General features: G+C 48.1%; 1 protein-coding gene and 1 non-coding gene across 2 annotated transcripts; both read right to left on the bottom strand.

The window, feature by feature from the left end:
- Positions 1 to 1,882: 1,882 nt before the first annotated feature.
- On the bottom strand, positions 1,883 to 24,271 carry B4galnt2 (beta-1,4-N-acetyl-galactosaminyltransferase 2; the record flags this gene model as incomplete). The annotated part of the gene is made up of 10 exons (XM_052759411.1): positions 1,883 to 2,088; positions 2,632 to 2,851; positions 4,296 to 4,436; positions 5,150 to 5,337; positions 11,015 to 11,101; positions 13,323 to 13,503; positions 17,088 to 17,125; positions 21,901 to 22,007; positions 23,337 to 23,474; positions 24,063 to 24,271. Coding segments are annotated over 10 exons (1,515 nt in total), but the record flags the coding sequence as incomplete, so codon positions are not given.
- On the bottom strand, positions 22,343 to 22,415 carry Trnav-aac (transfer RNA valine (anticodon AAC)). The gene has a single exon. It is a non-coding gene; the product is annotated as a tRNA-Val (tRNA).
- Positions 24,272 to 25,770: the final 1,499 nt, after the last annotated feature.

Below are 25,770 nucleotides of genomic sequence, written 5' to 3'. Positions count from 1 at the left end.
TGGCCCCAGTGGCAGCACAGGCCCTGAGACTCCAACATGGTCTCAGGTAGCTATCCAGACCCTGGGCATCCACACAACCCGTGACGGTAACAGGGGCCACAGACATCAACTCAGCCCCTGGCTGCTGCTGGGCCACGGACCCAGACATGGCCCTACGCAGCACCCGGTGCCCCAACAACACCATGGACCCTTGTGCCAGTGCAGGCCACCTAGATTGGCATGGTCCTGGTGGCGGACTAGCCCTCAGACAACAACATGGTCACAGGTTGCAGCCTAGCCCCTGGGCATCCGTGTGGCCCTTGGTGTTACCATGGGTCACAGACATCAGCACAGATCCTGGCTGTGGTAGGACCACAGACTCAGACACAGTCCTTGGTAGCAGCCAGGGCCTAGATGTCACTATGGCCCCAGGTGGCTACAGGCCACTCAAATTGGCATGGCCTTTGGTGGCACCACGGGTCACAGACCGCAGCTGTGATAGGACCATGATCAGGTCAGTATTCTTTTAATCTTGCTTAAATAGCGTTCAGTGTCCACACAGTGAGTAAAGAAGTTATATATCACGCTTCGTTGTAGGACTGGTCCAGCCCTGCTGTGTGCTCAGTCCCCTCCCCCACCCCCATCCCCACCAGCTGCAGTACTGATGCTCATCTGACTAGAACTCAGCTTCCAGCAGCCCTAACTACCAGCCACACTGTAGTCTGAACCAGGCTGTAACTTCTCCAGGCAAGGACACTGGCTATTCATATTAATTGACTCTACACAACAGAACCGAACAAAAATGTGTGCACGATGGTGATACCAAAAATGATGTTCTGATCACATCATTTCATCTTTGTGTGTGTGTTTGAGACAAGGTCTCTCTGCGTAGCCCTGGCTGTCCTGGAACTCATCATGTAGACCAGGCTGGCCTTGAACTCACAGAGATCTGCCTCTGCCTCCCGAGTGCTGTCATTAAAGGTGTGTGCCATTATCTACTTTTATTTTCACATTTATTTATGGTATGTGGGAAGGGGGGGGCATGTGCTCATGGAGGTCAGAGGACAATTCTGAGAGTCACTGCTCCCCTCCCACCATGTGGGCCTCAAGGGATCAAACTTGGGTTTGTCAGGCTTGGCAGCAAGGGCTTTACCCACTGAGCCACCTCGATGCCTCCAGCAGCCATTCTCGTGGTGGAGGGTACCAGTCAGCATCTTCCTTATTATCGACTCAGATGAGTGAGTGAGTTGCTCTCTATGCAGGTGCTTCATAAAAGGGGGGGGGTCCTCCGTGCTTAATAACTGTTAGGTCATCTCCACCGCCCTGATCAGGGATTGGCCCATTGTAGGTGGAGTTTTCCTTTCCTAGAGTCGCTTGAAAATAAACACACTGAGGCTTATATTAATTACAAATGCTCGGCCAATAGCTCAGGCTTATTACTAACTAGCTCTTAACATTTTAAGTTAACCCTTATTCCTTATTTACACTCTGTCACGTGGAGGTACCTTTATTAGCATGGCACGTTCATCTCCTGCTCCCTCTGCATCTGGCTGGTGACTCCTCTGACTCTGCCCTTCCTCTCCCATCATTCTCTCTGTGTCAGGCTGTCTCACCTAATTTCTTCCTGCCTAGCTATCAGCCAATCAGCTTTTTATTAACAACGAAAGCAATACATATTTACAGTATACAAAGATTGTTCCACAGTAGCCCGTTTCTAAGGTCTTCTAACTGAATAACTCAGTAACTGAGCTATCCATATCCCTTGCTCCAGCTACCAGCTGGTTTGCTCCCTGCACCTCTCATTAGAGGAGTCTGTCTTTGGTATCCCTAATGACCAGTCCTACAATTTGTGTTGCCCACAGCCAATCTGTTTTGTTTATTGGGTTTCCTGTTCCTCGAACTTCTAAGTGGAGCACTGTAGATAGTTCTTGAAGTAGTGGAGAGCTAGCTTGAATTGGACCTGAGCGTTGGTGTTGACCCGGTATGTGTTATAAGACTTCTCCATGGCAGCCATCTCTGGATCCTTCCGTGGCTCCCGTGGCTGGTGCTGTACAGTCACCTCTGGGCACGAGCCCACCAACAGGCTCCCCAGCCCATCAACAAAGAACTCTGCAAAGAGAGGAGGAGCGGGAGACAGAGGGAGCTGCAGTCAGCCAGGCTTCCCCTGCCACACTTGAGGGGAGCACCTGGTTCCTAACCACAGGGAAGGCCGGCATCTTGTGGAGCCGCACACTTGGCTCCAGGGAGTCCTCGAGTTGGAAGGGAAGAAACAGATAACCTCGTTTCTCCATTAGGAGTGGGAGCAGAGGTTCCAACGGGTTCCATTAAATGGTACTGTGGGTTCTGGAGTGGAAGCAGGGGTGGGGGTGGGGGGGCAGTCACCAGGTGCCGTTTTAGGTGGCGGGGACTTTCTGAGAGAAGAATGCGAAGCAGGGTCACGAAGAGTAAAGGACAGAGCTTAGGGAGAGGAAGTGGGGTGTCTCCAATGGGCAGAGGCAGCCTAGGGGAGACACAGAGAGCCGAGGGTGGCAAGGGGGACCATGAGCTCCATAGCCTGGGGGCGAAAGGGGAAGGAGATCCCTGGTGTAGCGAGAAGGGGTTTCCGCGGAGGATCCCTCCCCACCCCCTGCCTCACCCCTCCAAACCTCGCACCTGAGTGAGCCACTCGTTGTAGGCGAGGGTCAAAACCAACTCTTCGGAGTTGGTCTGTGTGAGCCAAGAAGAAGTTTACGACACCGCTGGTCACCACGCATCCGGGGAAGCCATCGAGGGCCTGGAACCCTCCCCACCTCTGGTGAAGACAGCCCCCCTTCTCGCTCTGCTCCAACAACAGCCTGAACTGGAACGCATTTCCCTGCACGCTGCCACCAACCTAGTCAGCAAACAGAAACCGGGGCCTGAGCAGGGTCAGGAGTCATCCTTCTAGGAAGCCTCACTGGACTGCCTCCACTAGAAGCTGCACTCTGTGGATCTAGCCTCCAAAGGACCCTCAGTGGCTCTGCCATGTGGCCACAGCTCTTCTCATACTGCTGCGGGGTCCTTTGGGTCATTGAATCCCCATCTTCACACGCACATACAAATGTGTATACACATACGTACATACTTGCTTTGTAGCTCAGGCTGGCCTTGAACTCCCAAGTTCTGCTTCCACCTCCTAAGTGCTGGGATCGCAGGCATGCACCACCACACACACAGCTAATATTTATATCTTTAGGGTTTGTTGTTATTGTTGTCTTTGAGATAAGGTCTTATTCTGTAGACCAGGCTGGCCTCAAACTCACAGAGATCTGCCTGGCTCTGCCTCCCGAGTGCTGGGATTAAAGGCGTGCGCCACCACTGCCCGGCTCCAATTGTATTTTTATATTTAAAACAAATGTTGTGGAGGATGTAGAGATGTCTCAGAGGTTAAGAGCACTTGTTCTTGCCGAGGATCTGAGTTCTGTTCCTAGCCAGCACCCACAGGGCAGCTCACACCCATCTGTAACTCCAGTTCTAGGGGATCCAACACCTGCTTTTGGCCTCTGTGGGTACCAGGCACACTCATGGTGAACAGATATAGATGTAGGCAAAACAATTCTACACATAAAATAAAAATAAATCTAAAAAGAATATTTTTACATGTTATGACTGAACAAGAACACAGTTCTCTTAAACTTCATACAGTCCAGAAAAGAATTAGAAACGACGTATAAACATGCTGTTTTAAAAACAGAACAATTGTGAACTTTTTAGCGTGGGGTACAAAATTTGCTCAAAGAGAGCAATCAAGGGGTCAAAAGCAGAACTCACATGCTCTCGAGGCGAACTGTGAACCCCTGTCCCGCCTCATCTTTCCCCTCTGCTCCTCCCTCAGACACTGATATTCCTATGTAGCTAGAAGTTTCTCCAGTCCTGCCTGGGCCCTGCGGTCCCATGGCCTGCTTATAAAATAATCACACAGAGGCTTAATATTGTTTATAACTGCTTGGCCATTAGCTCAGGCTTACTACTAACTAGCTCTTACACTTAAACTCAGCCCATTTCTGTTAATCTATACGTTGTCACGTGTTCCGTGGCTTTACCTGTGTGCCATTACATGCTGCTCCCTGGACGGTGGGCTGGCGTCTCCTCACTCAGCCTTCCTCTTCCCAGAATTCTCCTTGTCTGCTTATCCCGCCTATACTTCCTGCCTGGCTACTGGCCAATCAGCATTTTATTTATCAACCGATCAGAGCAACGCATTTACAGCATACCGAGTGATATCACCCATCATTCCTATTTTCTCCATCCCTCCTCATCACTACAGACTGCAGCTGAGCTTGGCCATTGTCCCTTACCACATCCAGTTCCGTTTGCTCCAGGACATCCACCAGTACCTCAATCTTGGTTTTGTTGTCGAAGAGAAAGTCATCATCCACCCAGAGGACATATTTAGTGTTCACCTGTGAGATGGCCAGGTTCCTACCAGCAAACCAGCCCTGCAGGTGGCATGGGGTTGAATCAGCAATTGTCATCTGGGGCTGGGGTTTCCTGAATTCTCAGTGGCCAGGCTGCCTCCTATCATGGGGGACACTGGACTCTGGGGGGATTCCATAGTTCAGACAGACCGACAACTGCTGGGTCAAAGAAGTCCGTGCCTCAGGGAAACATGGCAGGGACAGTGACCTTCTGGGGTCATGACAGACCACTGATTCAGAGACTGAGACAAAGGGTGGGAAGCCCCTCTTTGGTCCAGTGGCCTCTGGGAACGGACTGGAGCCCTTCTACCTCCTGGGAGATGTTGGTTTGGGGAACATCTGTTATCAAGGATAGCTTTCCCTTTCCTATCCTTTGGGAAGATGGGAAGGAAAGAGGAAGGAGAAGAAACAGGCCTTAAGGGGGACGTAGCTTGGGGCGGTCACAGGGAACAGAAGTCTGTTGTTACCCCTACACACCACAATCAGATGTCAGCTCCCGTAAGTCACTTATAAGAACCCCGTCAATTTCCACATCAAATGGGTGAAGATGGAGTAAACTAACAACTCATCAATGTGGAAACGTGAGATTGAATACCATTTCCCTCTGCCTCTGAACAGAGAAGCCGGCCCCTCTCACCACAGGACGCTGCTCCCTAGAGGAGACCATGGAAGCAGCTGAAGCTGGGGCTCTCCTGTTCTCAGAGCTAGGTGTCCCCAGTCTGAGGGGAACATACCTTCCCGAAGGGCATGGAATAATACTCCACGTAGTCATCTTTAATTTCCAGGGGCTCCTTGCTGTCATCGGCCACAATCACAGTTAAGTCTGGGTAATATTTTCGAATACTCTGCAGCAGGATCTTAAGCTTGTGGGGACGGAGGAAAGTCTTGGTGGCGATGGTCACCAGGTTCCTGAGCTTCCTCTCTAGAGAAAAATTTAAAAGTGGATGCTGGAACCGGACTCTGGATTTGCTCTGTTCAGATGGGTTTTGCTTCCTGCCAGGCCAGGGATTGAACCTAGGGTCTCATGCATGCTAAGCAAGCATTTAACAACTGAGCTACACTCCCGTCATCTGAGAGCTTCTTCCTCCTCTGACCGGTCAGCGTTGGGGACCTCAGGCCATCTGTACACAGGAAGTGCTTAGAGTTTGTCAGCTGTGCTGGGAAATAAAGACATTATAATGTATAATGGTGGTCTTTCTTTGGACCACCAGCTCCCAAATAATGACACAGAGACTTTTTATTAATTATGAAAGCTTGCCAGTCATTGATGGCCCACACCTCTGATCCCAGCACTCGGGAGGCAGAGCCAGGCAGATCTCTGTGAGTTTGAGGCCAGCCTGGTCTACAGAGCAAGATCTCGGACAGACACCAAAACAATACAGAGAAACCCTGTCTCAAAAAAAAAAAAAAAAGACAAAAGAAACAAGCAAACAAAACAACAAAAAATAATGAAAGCTTGGCCTTAGCTTAGGCTTGCTCCCAACTAGCTCTTTTTTTTTTTTTTTTTTTTTTTTTTTTTTTTTTTTTTTTTGGTTTTTCGAGACAGGGTTTCTCTGTGTAGCTTTGGAGCCTGTCCTGGAACTCGTTTTGGAGACCAGGCTGGCCTCGAACTCACAGAGATCCGCCTGGCTCTGCCTCCCAAGTGCTGGGATTAAAGGCGTGTGCCACCACCGCCTGGCCCAACTAGCTCTTATAACTTAAATTAATCTGTTTCTATTAATCTACATTCTGCCATATGGCTCGTTACCTCTCTTCAGTACTGTAAGTCTGACTTCCTCTGCATCTGGCTGGCAAATCTTCCCCCCACCCCCACCCCACCCCCACACACTCAGATTCTTCCCCCCAAGTTCCTCTCTCTCCCCAGAAGTTCCACCTATCCTCTCTTGTTTGGCTATTGGACATTCAGCTACTTATTAAACCAGTCAGAAGATGTCTTATGCAGGTGAGGTAGAACAGAGACACATGCTCACACAGTGTATTCAACTATCCCACAACAGTACAAGGTTACCCAACTGGGTGAAATCTTTTCACCCCTGCTTGGCTTTACCATGCCAATTTCCTGCTGTCTGAGTCTTCATTTTCTGTTTCTCTGTTAGCAACCCCTTGTGTCCTGCTTCCATCTAAATACTAGACGTCACTTAAGGGGTTCCAGAGGAAAGGTTCCCGAGCCTAGGAAGAGAAGAAGCGGTCTAAAGGACTCAAGACCTACCCTTGGCATCACTTCTAGGAAGAGCTTCCTAGGAGAAGTCCCCTGGCCTCTGTCTCAGGAAGGCACAGTTAGAAAGAAGTCTACCTGAAGACCAGAGGACCTGGAACAGGTTGTTCACTTTAAAGCATGTGACTCATAAAAACAAACAAGCAAAAAACCCACACAGCTTGGAGAGGCTGGGGAGATGTTCAGTGATTGAAACACTTGCCACTCAAATGTGAAGTCCCCCCAAGTTCATATCCACAGAACCCTCATATATGCTGGTGGAGTGTGGTGACATGCCTGTAAATCCAGCCTCAGAAGATGGATTCAGGCGATCCCAGAGTAAGCTGGCCAGGGAGAGTGTGGCTGTATTATCATGCTCTGGCTTTGACAGACAGACCCTCTTTCAATGAATGAGGTGGGACAGTCATGGAGGATGATTCCAGACATTAACCTTGGGTCTCCGCATGCATATCACATGCTCGTGTACACATGTTCATGTGAGCCACCTACACACATCTGTGCTGATACACATGTAAACATGTACACACACAAGTACAACATATGTACACATAAAAATAGAAAAGGGAAAAAAGCAAAAAGCTTGGAAAAGAGAAAAGGGTCAGTTTTTCCACGGAAAAGATACAAACAGCTGGAGCAGTGAGTGCTAGGTTCAGTTCACAGCACCTACCTGGTGGCTCACAACCACTTGTAACTGCAGTTCCAGGGGCTCTGCTGCCCTCTTCTGGCCTCCATGGGCACTAACTGAGCACATGGTGCACATACATATATGTAAGCAAACACACACACACACACACACACACACACACACACACACACACACAAATAAATACATTTAAAACAAAAGATCTGCCGGGTAGTGGTGGTGGTGCACGCCTCTAACCCCAGCACTTGGGAGGCAAAAGTAGGTGGGTCTTTGCGTTTGAAGCCAGCCTGGTCTACAGAGCAAGTTCCAAGATAGCCAGGGCTACAAAGAGAAACCTTGTCTCAGGGGGGAAAAAGATTCAATATTCATTCATAATAAAAATTTTTAGCAAGGAAATGGAAAATTGAAAGCGGAAAAGGTAAATAACAATGGAAACAGAAGGAAGAAGTGAGGGTTCTTACCCCGAAACACCTACCACACAGCAACATGAATGGCACAATGCTAGAATGTTCCTAAAGCCAGGAGCAAACAAAACTGCCTGCTACTATTATTCAGCATCATGGTGGAGACTGTAGCCAAATATAACATGAAAGTGTCTCAGTCATTGTTCTACTGCTGTGAAGAGACACCATGACCAAGGCAACTTATAAAAGAAAGCATTTAATTCGGAGGCTTGCTTATAGTTTCAGAGGGTTAGTTCAGGACCATCATGGCTGGAAGAATGGCAGCAGGCAGGCAGGCATGGTACTGGAGCAGTAGCTGAGAACTTACATCCTGACCCACAAGTTGCAGGCAGAGAGAGAGCTCTGAGACTGGGCTTGGCACAGGCTTTTGAAAACTCAAAGCCCAATCCCATTGACACACCTCCTCCAAAGCCACACCTCCTAATCCTTCCTAAACAGTTCCACCAACTAGGGACCAAACACTCAAATACATGAGTCTATGGAGGCCATTCTCATTTAAACCAGCACACCAGGAAAAAGAAACAATTGTAAAAACTGGGAAGAGATGATCCTCATCGTCATTTGTCTAAAGAGGATGCATGTTTCAAAAGGCACTGAGAAATGAGCTGAGATTCATTCCCGCCACACACACACCTCACCAAACTGTGGCATGCTCCCACCACCATGAATCCTTCTGAGATCGTTAAGTGTGGTTGTCAAGTTGATAGAATTTGAAAACATCTAGGTGTTTCCAGACAAGTTTAACTGTGGTAGGAAAATCCACCCTGAACGAGTGTCACTATTCCATAGGCTGTGGCCCTGGACTGCATAAGAAGCAGAAAGGAGGTGGACACTGGTGTTTACTCCTTTCTGCTCCTCTAGTGCAGGCACAGGTGACTGACTGCCTCGCACACCTACACATACCTTCCTTGCTGGGACGGACCGAACGCTCGACCTATGAGCCCAAAACACCCTTCCTCCCTTAAGCTGCTGTTGTATTTTGTAACAGCAGTGAGAAAAATGACCTTTAAAACCGTTAGCCAAAATAAATCTTTCCTTCCTTTTGAGTGGGGGGAAGGGGGAGGGAGAGCTATCAAGCACTAGGAATTCTGGCCCACGTCTGCAATCCCAGCACTTGGGAGGCAGAGGCTGGAGGATGGTGAGGTCAAGACCAGCCTAGACAGTGTACCAATACCCAATCTCACAAAACAAAGAGCAAAATCACTAAAAGAACAAATGTTTACAGAGTCAACATTAAAAAAAAAGTCACTTGGGACTGGGATGACGGCTTGGTGGACGAAGCAAAGCACCTGTTGCACAAACATGAGGTTGTGAGTTCAAATCCCCATAATCCATGTCAAGCTGGGCTCAGTGGCCATACCTGTAATTCCAGTGCTCCTAAGGTGAGATGAGAGGTGGAGACAGGAGGATCTCTGGAAGGTAGCAGGCCGGGTAATTTGGTATATGCAGTAGCAAATACTGCTTCAAATAAAGTGGAAGGCCAGGACCACACCCGAGATTGTGCTCTGAACTTCATATTCCCACTCTGGCTTGGCTGCGTGTGCATGCGTGTGCGTGTGTGCATACACACACACAATCACTAATTGCCTGTAATCTCACTACTAACAAGGTTGAGTCCAGAGGATTACCAGGTTGGTCTGGAATATGGAAGAAGGGATGAAAACGTAACTCTGTTGGTGGAGTGCCTGCCTAACACACCCACATTTCTAGGTTTGATCCCTAGTCACTGAGCATAAAATTCCAGCGCTTGGGGAAATGAGGCAGGAAGCTCAGAAGTTCAATAATATTCTCATTCCCAACTCTATACATAGTTTGAGCTCACCCTGGGCCACAATGAGATCTTGTCTCAAAAAAGGGCTGAGGCGACTGAAGAGATGTCTTAGCAGGTAAGAGCATGTACTGCTCTTGCAGAGGACCAGAGTTTGGTTCCCAGCATCCACGTCAGGTGGCTCACAACCACCTATACCGCCAGCTCTAAGGAGATCCAACCTCTGGCCTTTGTGGGCACCCATACAGAAGTGCATGTGTGCACACACACAATTAAAAATAATAAACATGGCCGGGCGGTGGTGGCGCATGCCTTTAATCCCAGCACTCGGGAGGCAGAGCCAGGCGGATCTCTGTGAGTTCGAGGCCAGCCTGGTCTACAGAGCGAGATCCAGGAAAGGCGCAAAGCTACACGGAGAAACCCTGTCTCAAAAAACCAAAAAAAAAAAAATAAATAAATAATAATAATATTAAACATGAATTATGAAGGAAAAATGATCCCTCTGTCTTAGTTACTTTTCTAGTGCTGTGAAGAGACACCATGACCAGGGCAGCTTATACATAAATCATTTACCTGGGGGCTTGCTTACAGTTTCAGAAGGTGAGTCCATGACTGTGGTAGTTTGAATGTAATTGGCCCCCATAAGCTCATAGCGAGTGGCACTATTGGGAGGTGTGGCTTTTTTGGAGTAGGTATGACCTTGTAGGAGGAAGTGTGTCACTGTGGAGGTGAGCTTTGAGGTCTCATATATGCTCAAGCCACATCCAGTATCTCAGTTCACTTCCTATTGCCTGCACAAGATGCATAACTCTCAGCTACCTCTCCAGCTCCATGTCTGCCTGCATGACACCATGTCCCACCATGCTGATAATGGACTGAACCTCAGAACTGTAAGTCACCCAATTAAATGTTTTCCTTTATAAGAGTTGCCATGGTCATAGTGTCTCTTCATAACAATAGAAACCCTAACTAAGGCAATGACCATCATGACTGGGAGCAAGACAGCAAGCAGGCAGGCATGGCACTTTAGAAGTAGCTGAGAGCTTACATATTTTTTAAAAGATTTATTTAATTTTATGTGTATTGGTGTTTTGTTTGCATGTATGTCTATGTGAGGGTGTCGGATCCCCTGGAACTAGAGTTACAGACAGTTGTGAGCTGCCATGTGGGTGCTGGGAATTGAACCCAGGTCCTCTGGAAGAGCAGCCAGTGCTGTTAACCTTGAGCCATCTCTCCAGACCCCAAAAGCTTACATTGTATTCACAAGTGGAAGCAGAAAGAAAGAGACTGAGTCTGGCATGTACATTTGAAGCCTCAAAGCCCACCCCCAGTGACACACCTCCTCCAACAAAGCCACACCTGCTAATCCTTCCCAAAACAGTTCCACCAACTCGGGACCAAGCATTCAAATATGTGAGTCTGTGGGAGCCCTTGTTATTCAAAGCACCACACCCTCTGACCTTCACCCAGCCTGATGAAATCCTTGAGTCCCAAGGACAAGAACCTTACCGGGTCCAGGGTCATACAACTTGGGTACAATAGGTTGGTTGATGGTCACTGGAAACTTGGCCACTGAGGACTTGGACTCCAAACTCACTGGAAGGAAAAGAAAGGTAAGAGCCCAGGTAGTGTGACTTCTGATGAGACCCTGCTGCCCTGAGGAAGCCAATGAAGCCAGCAGCTGCAGGGAGAGTGCTGGTTGGGAGGAGACTGAGGACCCATGCAGCAGGCTGGGCATCCTGGCTCCTACCTGTGCATTCCTGGGGCAACGTGCTGTAAGAACATGCTGCTGGAATGGGCTGGAGATTCAAGGCTCTGGATTAAGTTTGATTCTGCCAAGAGCTATCTGAAATAAGTCCCTCCCTCAGTTTCTCCAATGACAAGACCAAGACAGCGTTGTCCACTGCACCTTGTCACAAGGGTCATTTTCTGAAGGGAATGCTTTAAAATCTGAAGGTACGGAGGATGCACACTGTAACTATGGAAATAACCTGGGACATCCAATCCTCCTGAGTCCACCTCCCACGTGCTAGGGTTTTAGGCATAGCACCCCCATGCCCAGTTTTAAGTAGTGCTGGGGATCGAACCCAGGGCTCTGTGTATGCTAGGCAAGTCCTCTACCAACTAAGCTAAATTGTTATTTGCTCATATTGCATTTTCCCCTGTTACTGTGCTATGCCAGCTACTCAAAAAAGAAAAGAAAAGAAATAAGAAAGAAAGAAGAGGATACTTTCAACTGATGCAGATAGGAATTAAGGCTGTCCTGAGGGTGACAAGACTTGTTCTCCTAGGAGTTTCTATAATGGGGGTGTGGAGAGAGAGAGACAAGGTCCCAAGGGGAACTGGGAACATCCTCTCTTTCCAGGAGTGCTCAGGACAAGGTATTGATGCACAGGCTGGTCGGGCTGGCTGCCTTCTCAACGGAAGCCGAGGCAGCTTCAGAAGCTGCAGAGAGGCCATCAAAATGGTTCAGCAGGTAAAGGTGCTTGCTGCCAAATCCGGTGACCTGAGTTTGGTCCCTGGATCTCTCTGTCTCACACAGTAGAAGGAGAGAACCAACGTTTACAAGGTGTTGTCTAACATCCATACACCCACTGTGGCACGTCCATGCCCCCCAATAAACAACTGAGTGGAATTTAAATAAAGACAAATAAATATAAAAGTTACAGAGAATGGCTAACAGAACTAGATAAAGTTGGCCAAGCATAGGGATGTTTGCCTATAATCCAGCATTATGGAGGCTGAGGTATAGGAACTGATTATTTGAGGCTAGCTCAGGATACACAACAAGATCCTGCTGCAACAAATGAACAGATAAGTAAACAAACAAACAAAAATAAGCTGAGTGTGGTGGTACACACCTATAATCCCAAAACTTGAGAAATGAGGACAGGAAGACCTGGAGTTCAAGACCAGCCAGCCACAACTACATAAGAGACTTTAGGATATCCTGGGCTACATGAGAGCCTGTCTCAAGAAACAACTAGGCTAGGGGTGTAACTCAGTTGGTAAAGTGCTTGTGTACCACACAGGACGTCCTGGCTTTGATTCCCAGCATTGCATAAACCTTACTTGGAGGTGCCTGTCTATCATGCCAGCACACAGGAGGTGGAAACGGAAGGGGCACAAGCTCAGAGTTCAATGTCAGCCTGGGATCTCTGAGACCCTCTATCAAGCAAAACAAAACTCCATCAACTATAGAAAGAATCGGATGGTGCTAAGGTTTGGATCAGTGTCCCCAAAGGTCCACATAGTATAGGTATAGGCCACTGTGGTGACACTGGGGGCTGGAGCCCTTAGGAACTACGGTCTGATGGGAAATGTTCAGGTCCCTGTGGGCATGCCTTTAAGGTAACAGCAGGGTCCACTTCCCGTCTCTTCTGTTCCTGTCTGCTTCCCAGCTTGAGATAAGAGGCGCTATTTTATCATACAGCTCCACCATACTATGCTGCCCCACCACTAGCCAATAGCAAAAGGGCCAGCTCACCATGGACTGGAGCCTCCAAACCTGTAAGCCAGAGGAACTCTTTCCTTCTCTGTGTGATCCCAAGTATTAGCTAGTGACAGGACAATGACTTGGTGTCTGCCATACGCAAGGCGAGCAGTGTCAATGACCTTTCTCAAGTCACTCCATGGGGTCAATGGCAACAGGTGACACTATTGGGGGCTATAAATAGGAAATGTCTAGGCTTAGAATCTGGCACACAGGAAGAATCTTTGGAGCAGGCTGGCTTCACGGAGGAGGAAGGTTTTGAGAGGGATTTGGTGCTTTGTTCCAGCCCCCTCAGCATTTTGCAGTCGGAAGACAGACTCTCACCCATGTCCACCTTGTGAAGCTGGTACACCTTGCTGGTGTATGTCACATGCTGAAGGATGAAATTCAGGAGCTTCTGGTCACTGGTGGAAATGGTCAGCTGCTTCTGGCCTCTGCCCTGCACCACACTGTCTGGGACATCAGCAAGGGTGTTTAGTGTCCCCAGAGAAGCTCTCAGGGTGACCTGGGGGTAGCATTAAGAGTACTCATATTATTGTGCGGCTGTCAGTTACCCCCACCCATCTCTAGAGGTTCTTTGTCCTATCCAATGAAACGTTATAGTCTCCCATCCTCCAAACCCTGATTCTAAGTGCTGTGGATGGAGAAAAAGCCATTCACAGGAAAGGCAAGTACCGAGGATGACCAGCAGGGGGCAGAGCACCCAGATGGGAGAGACCCATCAAGAGCTGGGACAGGATAAGGCTGGTTGTAAAGGGAGTAGACGCTTCTTCAGCTATGGCCCTCTCCCTCACCTCCAAGACCTAGAGACTCATGGATTTAAAGGACTCATTTCTGCAAACATCTTTATCTTTGGGTTTATGGGACACTGGTCAAGACTTCTGAATTATTTCTTCTTCTCCTTCTCTTCCTCCTCCTTCCTCCTCCTCTTCATCTTCCTCCTCCCTCTGAGGTCTTACTGTGTTGCCTAGACCATCCTTGAACTCCAGGGCTCAAAAGATCTCCCTGCCTCCTGCCACTACCTCCCTAGTAGCTGGGGTCACAGATGGGGTCACAGATGGGGCCACTTCTGCCCGGCTCCCCTGCTGCCACTATTGATTACTGTTTGTCAATCACTCTTTCTCCTCTTCCCTCTGACATTCAATACGAGTTTCCCAGGACTTGGTTCTGGGTCTTTTTCTCTTATTGTAGCACAGTTCCCTGCCAGAGGATTTTTATCCATCATCCATTTTCAAGTGGTTTCAAAATGTTTATCTCAGCACAGTTTGGTGGCACATGTCTTCAGTCCCAGCACTCTGATCTGTAAGATTGAAGCTAGCCTGGTCTACATAGCAAATTCCTGGCAGTCAGGATGAGGTAACGAGAGACCTTGCCTCAGAAAAAAATAGTGAAACAAAATGTCTGTCCCTGGCTCATCCCCCTGCCTTCACCCTGGATGGTGGCTTGAATGAGAACAGCTCCCAAAGGCTCATATGTTTGCATACTTGGTCCCCAGTTGGTGGAACTGTTTGGGAAGGATTAGGAGGTGTGGTCTTGCTGGAGGCAAGGCTTTGAGACTTCAAAAGTCTCCTGCCGCCAGGCAGTGGTGGCACATGCCTTTAATCCCAGCACTCGGAAGGCAGAGCCAGGTGGATCTCTGTGAATTCGAGGACAGCCTGGTCTACAAAATGAGTTCCAGGACAGCCTGTTACACAGAGAAACCCTGTCTCAAAAAACCAAAAAGGAAAAAAAACAAAAAAACCCAAAACAAACAAACAAAAAAAAAACTAAAACAAAAACAAAATACAGAGCAAGTAAGGCAAAAAGAAATAAAAAAATGTACAGTTTGAAGAGAAAAAGAGCAAGTCAGTGAGCAGTGTCCTTCCACGGCTTCTGCTTTCTGCTCCTGCCTTGACTTTTGACGATGCACTGTGATGTGGAACCATATTGGAAATAAGCTCTTTTCTCCCCAAGATGCTTTTGGCCATGGTGTTTAGCACAGCAATAGAAACCCTAACCAAGACACCCTGGTAGGAAGGCTCGCATGCAACTCAAACGTAGTATATTAAAAACTAAACCACTGGGCTAGAGAGGTGGGTCAGCTGTACAATCATGGGAAACAGAATATGGGGCCCGGCACCCACATGACAAGCTGGGCATTCTGTGAAAGCCTGTAACTCCAGCTCTGAGAGATAAGATGGCTTTTCTGGCCTCCGTGCATATGTACATGCACGCACACATATACACACACAGACACACACACATGCACAAAGTATTAGCCAGGCATGATGACCTGAGTTCAGTTCTCAGTACCAAAAAATAAATAAACAACCAAACAAACAAACAAATAAACAAACAAAATGTGCTAAATCATTTCATTACTAATAGAAACCGCTGTTGTAAGCCCATCATCCCCTCTCACCCAGCGTAGAAGGCATTTGCTTCCATTCCAGCTCTCAGGTACCCAAAGAGTAGCTTTTTTTTTTTTTTTTTTTTTTTTTTTTAGTTTTTTTTCAAGACAGGGTTTCTCTGTGCAGCTTTGCGCCTTTCCTGGATCTCGCTCATCTAGACCAGGCTGGCCTCGAACTCACAGAGATCCGCCTGCCTCTGCCTCCCGGGTGCTGGGATTAAAGGCGTGCGCCACCACCGCCTGGCGCTTTTTTTTTTTTTTTTTAAAGACAGAGTTGGCTGTCCTGGAACTCGGAGTGCTGAATTAAAAAGGTGTGGGCCATCACCACCCAGCCAAGAGTGGCCCTTCTTGCTCGGCTACACTGACGGCCCACCTGGGAGCAAGTTCTGCCCATTAGTTCTACCTAATGATGCTGCAACTGGAAGCAAGCTTCTCTCCATCCCCACAACCCTAAGGGCTCCCTCCACTCTTTTCTCTGGTGTCTGCAATAGCCAGGCATCTTTGTGGGAAATCGACTGGCTGGGTGGTACCACCACTCCTGCCGAAAACTTGGGCCAATCAACGGATAATTCTCTGAGAAGCAAGTTCGTAGACCATGAGGGTAAGAAGCATTCAGCCACACCCACACCATAACCAGGCACAGACAAGCACATAATAGAAGGGGCTAGAGGCATGGCTCAGTGGTAGAGCATTTGCCTTGCATGTGTGAGGGCCTAGATTTCATCCCCAGCACACTCACAAATACATGAATCACAGTTATGAGAAAAATGACGGGGATAGGATGGGAGGGCTTGTGTGGGGGACAGAGGAGGCCTCTGAGGACACAGAGCAGCTCATTCACCCCCACTCCACCCTCCAATCAGTCTCTGGGGATGAAGGATGCAGATCCCACTTCTGAGCTGAGACGGCACAGCGGGTAAGAACACTTGTTGTGGAAGTATCAGAACCTGGATTTGAGTGCCCAGTTCCCACATAAAAAAGTCAGGCAACCCCCAAAGCCGAAGAAAATAAATAATGGGGCTGGAGGGTCATGGGGGCTGGCTAGCTGTCAGTCTAGCCAAAACATAGTGAGCTCCCCAGAGTCTCAAGAAAACAGTGTGGAGAGCCCCATAGGGGAGGACAGCAACGTGCTTCCTCCGGCCTCCACACTCTTCCCTGTGTACGTACATCTCTGCACACACACTCCCCGCCTCATTTCCCAGGGCCCTTTTGCAGGTCCTGGATGAGACTGTACCTCACCCATCATACATCCCACCCTAAGACCTCAACCCAGAGCTGCGCTGGGAGGGGGCGAGGCGGAGCGCCCCGGGGAAGGCGGAGCGCCCCGGGGAAGGCGGAGCGCCCCGGGGAAGGCGGAGCGCCCCGGGGAAGGCGGAGCGCCCCGGGGAAGGCGGAGCGCCCCGGGGAAGGCGGAGCACCCTATACTTTTGTCGTCAGAGGCCACACAGGCAGCAGCCGTGGATATGGCGGCCGCTTCCGCCTAAAGCACAACAACCACGGTGATGGCTGTGAGCTCTGTGTAGCTTTGGAAGTACTCCCTGCAGTCACTCCAGTGACTGCAACACCCCTGTGCACTGCCCCCATGTCCCACTTTGAATTCATGTGGTGATTCATCTGGATAATCAATAGGGCTTGGCTGAAGGCTGAGATCAGCCATAGTTGTGGGTCAGTGCCCAAAGCGCTGGGCTGGGGACTCTTACCTCATAGACTGGGGCATCCGGCCCTTCATACTGGAGGCCTGAAAGACACAGGAGAGACCAAAAAACAAGTCTGAGAGAACAGTGACACCCCCTAGTACACTTCCCTACCTCTGACTCCCACATACATCTGGAGAGCCCACCAAGTGTCATTTTCTTTTCTTTTTTTTTTTTTTTAGTTTTTTGAGACAGGGTTTCTCTGTGTAGCTTTGCGCCTTTCCTGGATCTTGCTCTGTAGACCAGGCTGGCCTCGAACTCACAAAGATCCACCTGCCTCTGCCTCCCGAGTGCTGGGATTAAAGGCGTGCGCCACCACCGCCCAGCCCAAGTGTCATTTTCTATCAGACAGTTGACTTACCCCAGTCCCCATTCCCAGGGTTGTGAGATAGCTCCATGGTCTCAAACCCACATGGACCTAAGGCTTCCTGTGCTCACCCTCAGCTTTGGGTTCTGTGAACTCACACAGCCCCTTCCAGATGGTCCTGCTACTGAAGGGAAAGCAACAATGGAGTATGATGATGTTTTGTTTGTGCTGTAAAAAATAAAGCTTGTGCCGAGCTTTAATCCCAGCTCTTGGGATCTCATGCCTTTGATCCCAGCACTTGGAAGGCACACACCTTTAAGCCCAGCACTTGGGAGGAGGAAACAGGAAGTGATATGGCTGGGTGGAGACAGGAGCTCGGCTTTTTCAGTCTGAGGATTCCTAGAGCTAAGATGTCTTTCTAGGGACTGGCTGCTTTACTTCTCTGATCTCCAGGCAAGTTTTATTTGTTAGAGCACAAACAAAATACCACCACAATGGAGACATAATGAATGACCCTTAGACGAATCCGGGAAGAGCTGCACTCTCAGAAAAAGAAGTATAACTTGCCAGGAGGTGGGAGAGGGGATGTGATGGCCAATGCTAATTATCAACCTGGCAGAATCTAGAATCACCTGGGAGAAGGACATCTGGGCATGTCTGTAAGGTAACGAGAAGACCCACCCACTGTAGGAGGTACCATTCCCGAGGCAGGGGGATTCTGGATTGTGTGAATGGATAAAACAAGCTGAACACTGACCTGCCTTCACCTGTTGCCCTCTCCCACTGACTGGCCACACACATAATATGACTAGGTGCTTCAGGCTCCTGACGCCTTAATTTCCCCACCACGACAGTCTGTGAACTGGAACTATGAGGTAAAATAAACCTTTCTCCCCTGAATTGCTTTTTTGTCAAAGCAAAATTAAGACGAGGTAGTTATTGGTAAATGGTTGTAACGTTTCAGAGTGTGTGTAGAGTACACACACATTGCAGGTAGAGTGCTTGCCTAGCATGCACAATGCCTTGGGTTTGATCCCCGGCACCACACAACCCTGGGCATGGCCGTGCAAGCATGCATTCCCAGTACTCAGGTAGTAGAGGAGAGAGGGTCAGGAGTTCAAGGCCATTGCCTTACGTCGTGACATGTGGATTTGGAGGCTAGGCATAGGAGACGCTGTCTCAAAAACAAACATGTATCTGAGCAAAGTGACCATTGAGTGCTCAGTTCTAAAGGAGACATCTCTACACCATCCCCTCCGAGGGAAGCTCATAGAAGAGGAGGGGGGAAAGCCTGAGAGTCAGAAGGTGGGGAGCAGTCCTGTACAACGCCGTCTTCGGGATAGGATGTGGCCTTTTCTGTCACGGACTCACAGCAGCTGTGGTTACCTGCACAAGACCCAGCCCATCAAGGATGAAGGAAGAGCTCATGAGGCCACACCCATCTGTGAGGAGCTATCCGCAGTTAATGGTTGGAGAAGGGGAGACAGTTTCTTCAGTGGTATAGCTGCAAGTAAGCTGCTCGAATAGTAGTACGTGACCCCACCCCGACAAGCACGCCATACTCTTGCAAGCAATCCTAATAAACTCATTGGGTCATATTTATTTATTTTAATTTTGTAATTTTTTTATTTTATATGTATGAGTGTATTTTGCCTACATGTATGTATGTGCAGGGTTTTGTTTTTGCTTTTTCGAGACAGGGTTTCTTTGTGTAACAACCCTGGCTGCCCTGAACTTGCTCTGTAGACCAGGCTGACCTCGAACTCACAGAGATCTGTCTGCCTCTGTCTCCTGAGTGCTGGGATTAAAGGCGTGCACCACCACTACCTGGCTTGTCAGGATATTTTATCTACGTAACAGGAAACAAACAACAAAATGACCCTCCAAGGCTTTCAAATTATTTGTAACAGTATTCCTTGAAACTACTAAGCAGATTAAGCAATTTAATATTATTTCATTCAAAAATAAAAAACACACAACAAACAGACTGGAGAGATGACTCAGCAGTTAGGAGTGCTCGCTACACAATCATAAGGATCTGAGTTCAGGTCCCACAAATGCCTGTTATCTTAGATCTGAGGGGTGCAGAGACAGGAGGATTGCTGGGACTTGCTGACTTCCAGCCTAGCAGAGAATTATGAACTCCAGAAAACCTGCCTCAAAAGGAAAAGGCAGAAGTAACAGAGGACATCGCTAACACGGTCTTCTGGCCTCCATACACATCTACATGTATTCATGTACATATATACTCACACAGACACACAGAGATGCATAAATACTAAGTATTTTTAAATAAACAAAAATCAAGCAAATGTGTGTGTGGTTTTGGTTTTGTTTGTTTGTTTTGTTTTGTTTTTTTTCTTGAGACAGGGTTTCTCCGTGTAGTTTTGGTGCCTGTCCTGGATCTCACTCTGTAGCCCAGGCTGGCCTCTAACTCACAGAGATCCACCTGGTTCTGCCTCCTGAGTGCTGGGATTAAAGGTATGCGCCACCGCCACTCAGCGATGTTTTTTGTTTGTTTGTTTGTTTGTTTTATAAACGAGTTACCCAAAACGTAAAATCATTTTTATTTTATTTTATTTATTTATTTTTTTTTAATTTTTTTTTTTTTTTTTTGGTTTTTCGAGACAGGGTTTCTCTGTGTAGCTTTGCACCTTTTCCTGGAACTCACTTGGTAGCCCAGGCTGGCCTTGAACTCACAGAGATCCACCTGGCTCTGCCTCCCGAGTGCTGGGATTAAAGGCGTGCGCCACCACCGCCCGGCGTAAAATCATTTTTAAATGGCTACTCAAAATCATTACCAGGCTTAAGGGTATAACTCACTGGAATGGTACTTGTCTAAAAAGCCTTGGGTTCAACCAACAGTGCTCTCCTTCCGGGCAGGATTTACTAGTTATCTCACAGGATGTAATTAAGTGTGACTTCAGCTTGAACAGAAGACTGGCAAGCAGTAGAGGAGGAGGTTTAGCTGTCACTGGGCCAAGGGGGCTGCTTCTCCCTCCCCTTGTTCCGTCCGGAAGGCTCGGCCACAGATCTGGTACCTGCCTGCCTTCTGTCCCGGCCACTCGCTCTCACCTCCACCTGTTAGCAGTGTGAGTTTGGATAATTTGGGTCTCGCTTATGGAGACTCGCTGGATCCCGTGTACCACTGTCACCCAGCTCAACTCAGGTCTTTTCCATGGCTCATGGCAGGGGCTATTTGTCTCTGGATGCCAAGAGCCCATAGCAAGGGAGGTATTCACCAGATGGTCCGGAGCCCACCCACCACTTCTGCGGGAAAAATGCGCATATTGCTTGTGGTGTCTCCTGGCCTTGCTGCACTTGGCTTTGAAAAAGCAGGCGATGGAGAGGCAGAGGGATGCGTAAAGACCCCATGAAGGGCTAGTTTTCTTTTTGTTTTATCTTTATTGTTTAATCTTATTTGCTTTAATTTGGGGTGTTTGGTATGGAGGTGTGGGGTTAAAACTGTGTAGCTGAGGCAGGCCTCAAATTCCTGATCCTCCTGCCTCAGTCTCCTGACTTTTGTATGAGTACTGGTGTGTGCTGCCACACTGAGCTTGGAAAGGAATTTAATTGTTATTTCATTTTATATTTTAATTTTTTTTATTTTGTGCATAGGGAGTGTGTGTGTGTGTGTGTGTGTGTGTGTGTGTGTGTGTGTGTGTAGGGGTACATGCATGCCATGGTTCATGTGGGCAGGTTAGGAGCCTGAGGAAGCTGGCTTTCTACCATGTGGGTCCTGAGTATGGACCTCAGGCGGCAGCCCTGGCATGGGCACCTTTCCCTGCCGAGCCACTCCCTCTTCCTGCCCTACGAGGGAGTTGAACCGACATAAGTATTCTTTTCAAAACATTCTCCCTGGAGATAGGCTCATCAATTCGCTCTTGGTGCTAGAGGACCTTTGAAAGCCAATTATTACCTAAGATCCCCCCAGAGGCCCACAGAATTCCAACTTCCATGTTACCTTAGAGCCACAGGGAATCTGCAGCTACAAAGAGAGATTCCAGGTTGTGTAATCAGGGAGTCTAACAGAATGAAATCCTGTGAGGGCCCACAGAGGTTCTCTAGTGAGACCTTACTCAGGGTCAGAGAATCTGGGCTTGCTTTACCCAGCAGAGCTGCATAATGGGATGATTTGGCCACAGGCATGGTTACCAGGTGTTCTGAAGGGTCTACACTTGGCTGTATGTTGTGCTTTGATCTTGAAAGGGGGAGGTCTTTTGCCTCACCCCTTGGCATTGTATAAAAAGCCCTTTGGAATAAACCCCAAGGCGAGCAGGTATGGACCCAGGGCCCTCCCAAAGCTATCCTGTGTCTCTGTCTTTCTTATTGTCTTCTTCTTTCTATCTAATACTTCCTCATTCCTCTCCCCCACCAAGAACCCTTCGAAAGGTGGGCGCTGGTCTCCCACGGACTCCCACAAAGTCCCACAAACTTCCTGTGTTGTGCCAAGTGCACAAGGACACCCAGTGAATGGCTGGCTGCAGCCTTTTAGGACGCAGGTGTACCTACCTGGGATGAGAATTGTGTGCAGGGGAATCACCTCCACTCCATGGACTGGGTATCCAAAGGGGAGATTGGGTGGAGCCAGCAGAGGTGGTGGGCGAGGCAGCCCTTTTCTTCGGGAGATAGCAAGAATGAGTCAGTGTACAACAAAACACATTTTAAAAATCGCCCTCATAATCAACAAGAACAAGTGAAATTATCACCTGCACATACATATGATATAAAAGAATAAAAAGTAAATCTTGATGAAAGAATATCTGCATCCCTGACAGACCAGTTATATTTGCCTGCTTCCTGAAGTAGAATATGCCTATGCCAGAAACAAGTATCATAGACTTCAATGCAAGCAAGAATTAAGGTTCACGTTCAGCGACAACCAACTCGCGCTGCATAAGAAGTATTTCTCTAAAACCTCTTGGCTTTTAGTTACTTTTTTTTTTTTTTTTTTTTTGGAGCTGAGGATCGAACCCAGGGCCTTGTGCTTGTTAGGCAAGTGCTCTACCACTGAGCTAAATCCCCAACTCTTTAGTTACTTTTAAAGGGGCTGACACAAGTGACTCCATCTTATTGGTCTGAGACAGGTCTTGCCATGAAGCCTAGGCTATCCTTAAACTTATAATCCTTCTGTTCTCGGCTTCCCACATTTTGGGATTATAGGTAAGTACTACCCTGCCCAGCATGTACAAAGCCCCTTCAAGAAAAACCAGCCAGAACTTATTTTAATTCAACCAACAGTCTTGGTGTCCATCCTTTGTAACTGAAAAGGAAGGACTGGGGCTGTGGCAGAGCATGTGCCTAGCACATGCAAGGATCTGGGTTCGATTTCCAGCACCACGGGAAAGAATTGGGGGTGGGGCGTTGAGTGCTTGCCTAGCTTATAAGAGGCCCTAGGTTCAGTGTCCAGCACCATCAAAAGATAAAAAGTGACCCACTCGGGCTGGAGAGATGGCTCAGCGGTTAGAGCACTGGCTGCTCTTCCAGAGGTCCCGAGTTCAATTCCCAGCAACCACATGGTGGCTCACACAACCATCTATAGTGGGATCTGCTGCCCTCTTCTGGTATGTTGGTAGACATACAGAGCACTCATAAATAAAAAGTGACACTCTACTCAGACCTGGCAGACGGTGTGTTCCCAGCGTAGAGAGTCACCTTCTGTGCTGGGCTGCGCCACCACCACGACTGAGCGAGCGGCGTTGAGCTCTCTCTTCCTTTTTCTCTACTGATTTTATTGAAATGTTTTATGTGCACAAAACCCTCCAGATCTTCCTTGGAGGACTCTATTCTCTACTGTCTTCCTCTCTTTATTCCCGATGGTTCCTCCCAGGGGCCCCGAAGGAGGGGGAGGTCCAGACTTTTTTCTTAGGGGTCCTCACTCCCTTAAGCACTTGGAGTGGGTGTTTGTTCTCCCTGGTGACCCCGAGAGCCCCCACAGCCCGCATCACCTCCTCTGAAAGTGTTCAAATTCCGCCTGTCTCCTGGCAGTCGCAGCTGGGAGGTCATTCTGGCTATAAGCACCCTGAAAATTGTATTTTCTTCGCAGCTGGCCAGAGTCACAGTCGCACTGGTTTTTAGGAAAGAGCCTAAAACATACAAGAGACACAGATACACATGGATGGTTGAAGGGAGTGAGGGGACCTTAGCCCTAATCTTGTGTGACACTCACCCTGAAAGTCTCTTTTCCTACGTGGCTCTCCTAACTTGGGGGGGGGGGGCGGCTCACAGAGACAGCTTGAGGCAGGCAGGAGGGAGGGTGAAGGGAAGGACTGAAGAGCCTCCTCTCTTTTCTTTCTTTTCCCTCCCCCCTTAGAGACGAGCTCTTGTCTATGTGGCACAGACTATCCTCAAACCCATGGCAAACACCCTACCTCAGTCTTCTGAGTGTACCACCATGCCCAAGAACCCTCTCTTGAATTATCCCCTCCACCTAGCTTCTTTAAACCCCAGAGCCATGGGCAATTCAGTTGGCAGTAAGTCCCAGTAGGGCAGACGCAAGAGGCAACATCTTCCCCCTGAGGTTATATGGTTTCTGGGTGCTGTGGAGGACAGAGACTGTATCCCACAGACCATGCCTGGTCTCTGAGAGTCACTTTAGTAATGAGTAGCTGTTCAGAACTGCCCATAAGGCCTAGGGCCCCAGGGAGAAGCAGGGAAGAGACCCAGAGTCTCACCAGATGTCTTCGTAGGTAAAGAGGTTCCTCAGGTGCTTCTCAGGTAGAAGCTTCAGCACTGAGCCACCCAGTCCAGGCTTCAGGAACTCTGGCTTGAAGCTGCTGAGCACTGCTTGAAAGGATACACTTCTGGATATAAATAGAAGAACGGCAAGTCCTAGGATCATGAGTGAGATCTTGAGGAGCCACAGAAATCTGGAGCTGGCAGAACACAGAGAGAAAAAGCAAAATGCATTAAAAATGTTTGACCTCGGGGGCTGGAGAGATGGCTCAGAGGTTAAGAACACTTGGCTGCTCTTCCAGAGGTCCTGAGTTCAATTCCCAGCAACCACATGGTGGCTCACAACCATCTACAATGAGATCTGGTGCCCTCTTCTGGCCTGCAGGCTGAACACTTGCTGTATACACAATAAATAAATAAATCTTAAAAAAAAATGTTTGACCTCAAGGAGCTGGGACTATAGCTTAGTCAGAGACGCTGCACACTAGGACCTGAGTTCAGTCTCTGGCACCCACATAAAAAGCTGGGTACCGCAACCACTGTGGAAATGGCAATTTCTCAGAAAATTAGGAATCGAACTACCTCAAGACCCAGCCATACCACTCTTGGGCATATACCCAAGGAATGCTGATTCATACCACATGCTCAACTATGTTCATAGCAGCACTATTTGTAATAACCAGAACCTGGAAACAACCTAGATGCCTGTCAACCAAAGAATGGATTAAGAAAATGTGGTACATATACACAATGGAGTACTACTCAGCAGAGAAAAACAATGACAGCATGAAATTTGCAGGAAAATGGATGGAACTAGAAAAAAATCATCCTGAGTGAGGTAACCCAAATCCAGAAGGACAAACATGGTATGTACTCACTCATAAGTGGATACTAAATATAAAGCAAAGAACAATCAGACTGCAACCCACAGAACCAGGGAGGCCATACATCAGGGGGGACCCTAGGATGACTGTGGCTTATAATAAGTTTTGATTTTACTCAATCACTGGGCAAGCCTCAATGAAACATTTCACTATTAGGATAAGAATTTGTACTGCGCCGGGCGGTGGTGGCACACGCCTTTAATCCCAGCACTCAGGAGGCAGAGCCAGGCGGATCTCTGTGAGTTCGAGGCCAGCCTGGTCTCCAAAGCGAGTTCCAGGAAAGGCGCAAAGCTACACAGAGAAACCCTGTCTCGAAAAAAACCAAAAAAAAAAAAAAACCAAAACAAAAAAAAAAAGAATTTGTACTGTATCAAGCTGATAATAGAAAAATAAACAAATTAATTAATTAAAAAAAATAAAAATTAAAAATTAAAAAATTGAACTATTAAAAAAAAAAAGCTGGGTATGGACTGGTAGAGGGCTCCGTGGGTAAAAGAGGACTTGATTCCCAGAACCCACAGTGGGAGGACCAGACCAGCTCCCACAAACTGTCCTCTGACATCCACACCTGAGTCATGGCATTTGCACATATACATTCACATGCACATTCAATAATAATCATCTAATTTGTTTTGTTTGAGACAGGGTCTCACCATACAACCCTGGCTGGCCTGGAGTTAACTGTGTAGATCATTCTGACCTTGAATTCATAGAGATCTGCCTGCCTCTGTCTCTCATGCTGGGACTAAAGGGGCACACCACCACTCTTGGATTAATAATTAACTTTTAAAAGTTGGGTACGTTGGTACGTGCTTGCAATCCC

This window comes from Peromyscus californicus, unplaced genomic scaffold (assembly GCF_007827085.1).
Source record: "Peromyscus californicus insignis strain IS unplaced genomic scaffold, ASM782708v3 Scaffold_3__1_contigs__length_106647218, whole genome shotgun sequence".
In the NCBI taxonomy this organism is placed as follows: domain Eukaryota; kingdom Metazoa; phylum Chordata; class Mammalia; order Rodentia; family Cricetidae; genus Peromyscus; species Peromyscus californicus.
Note: the sequence above shows the minus strand (reverse complement) of the source record. Positions and strands in the feature narration are given on the sequence as shown.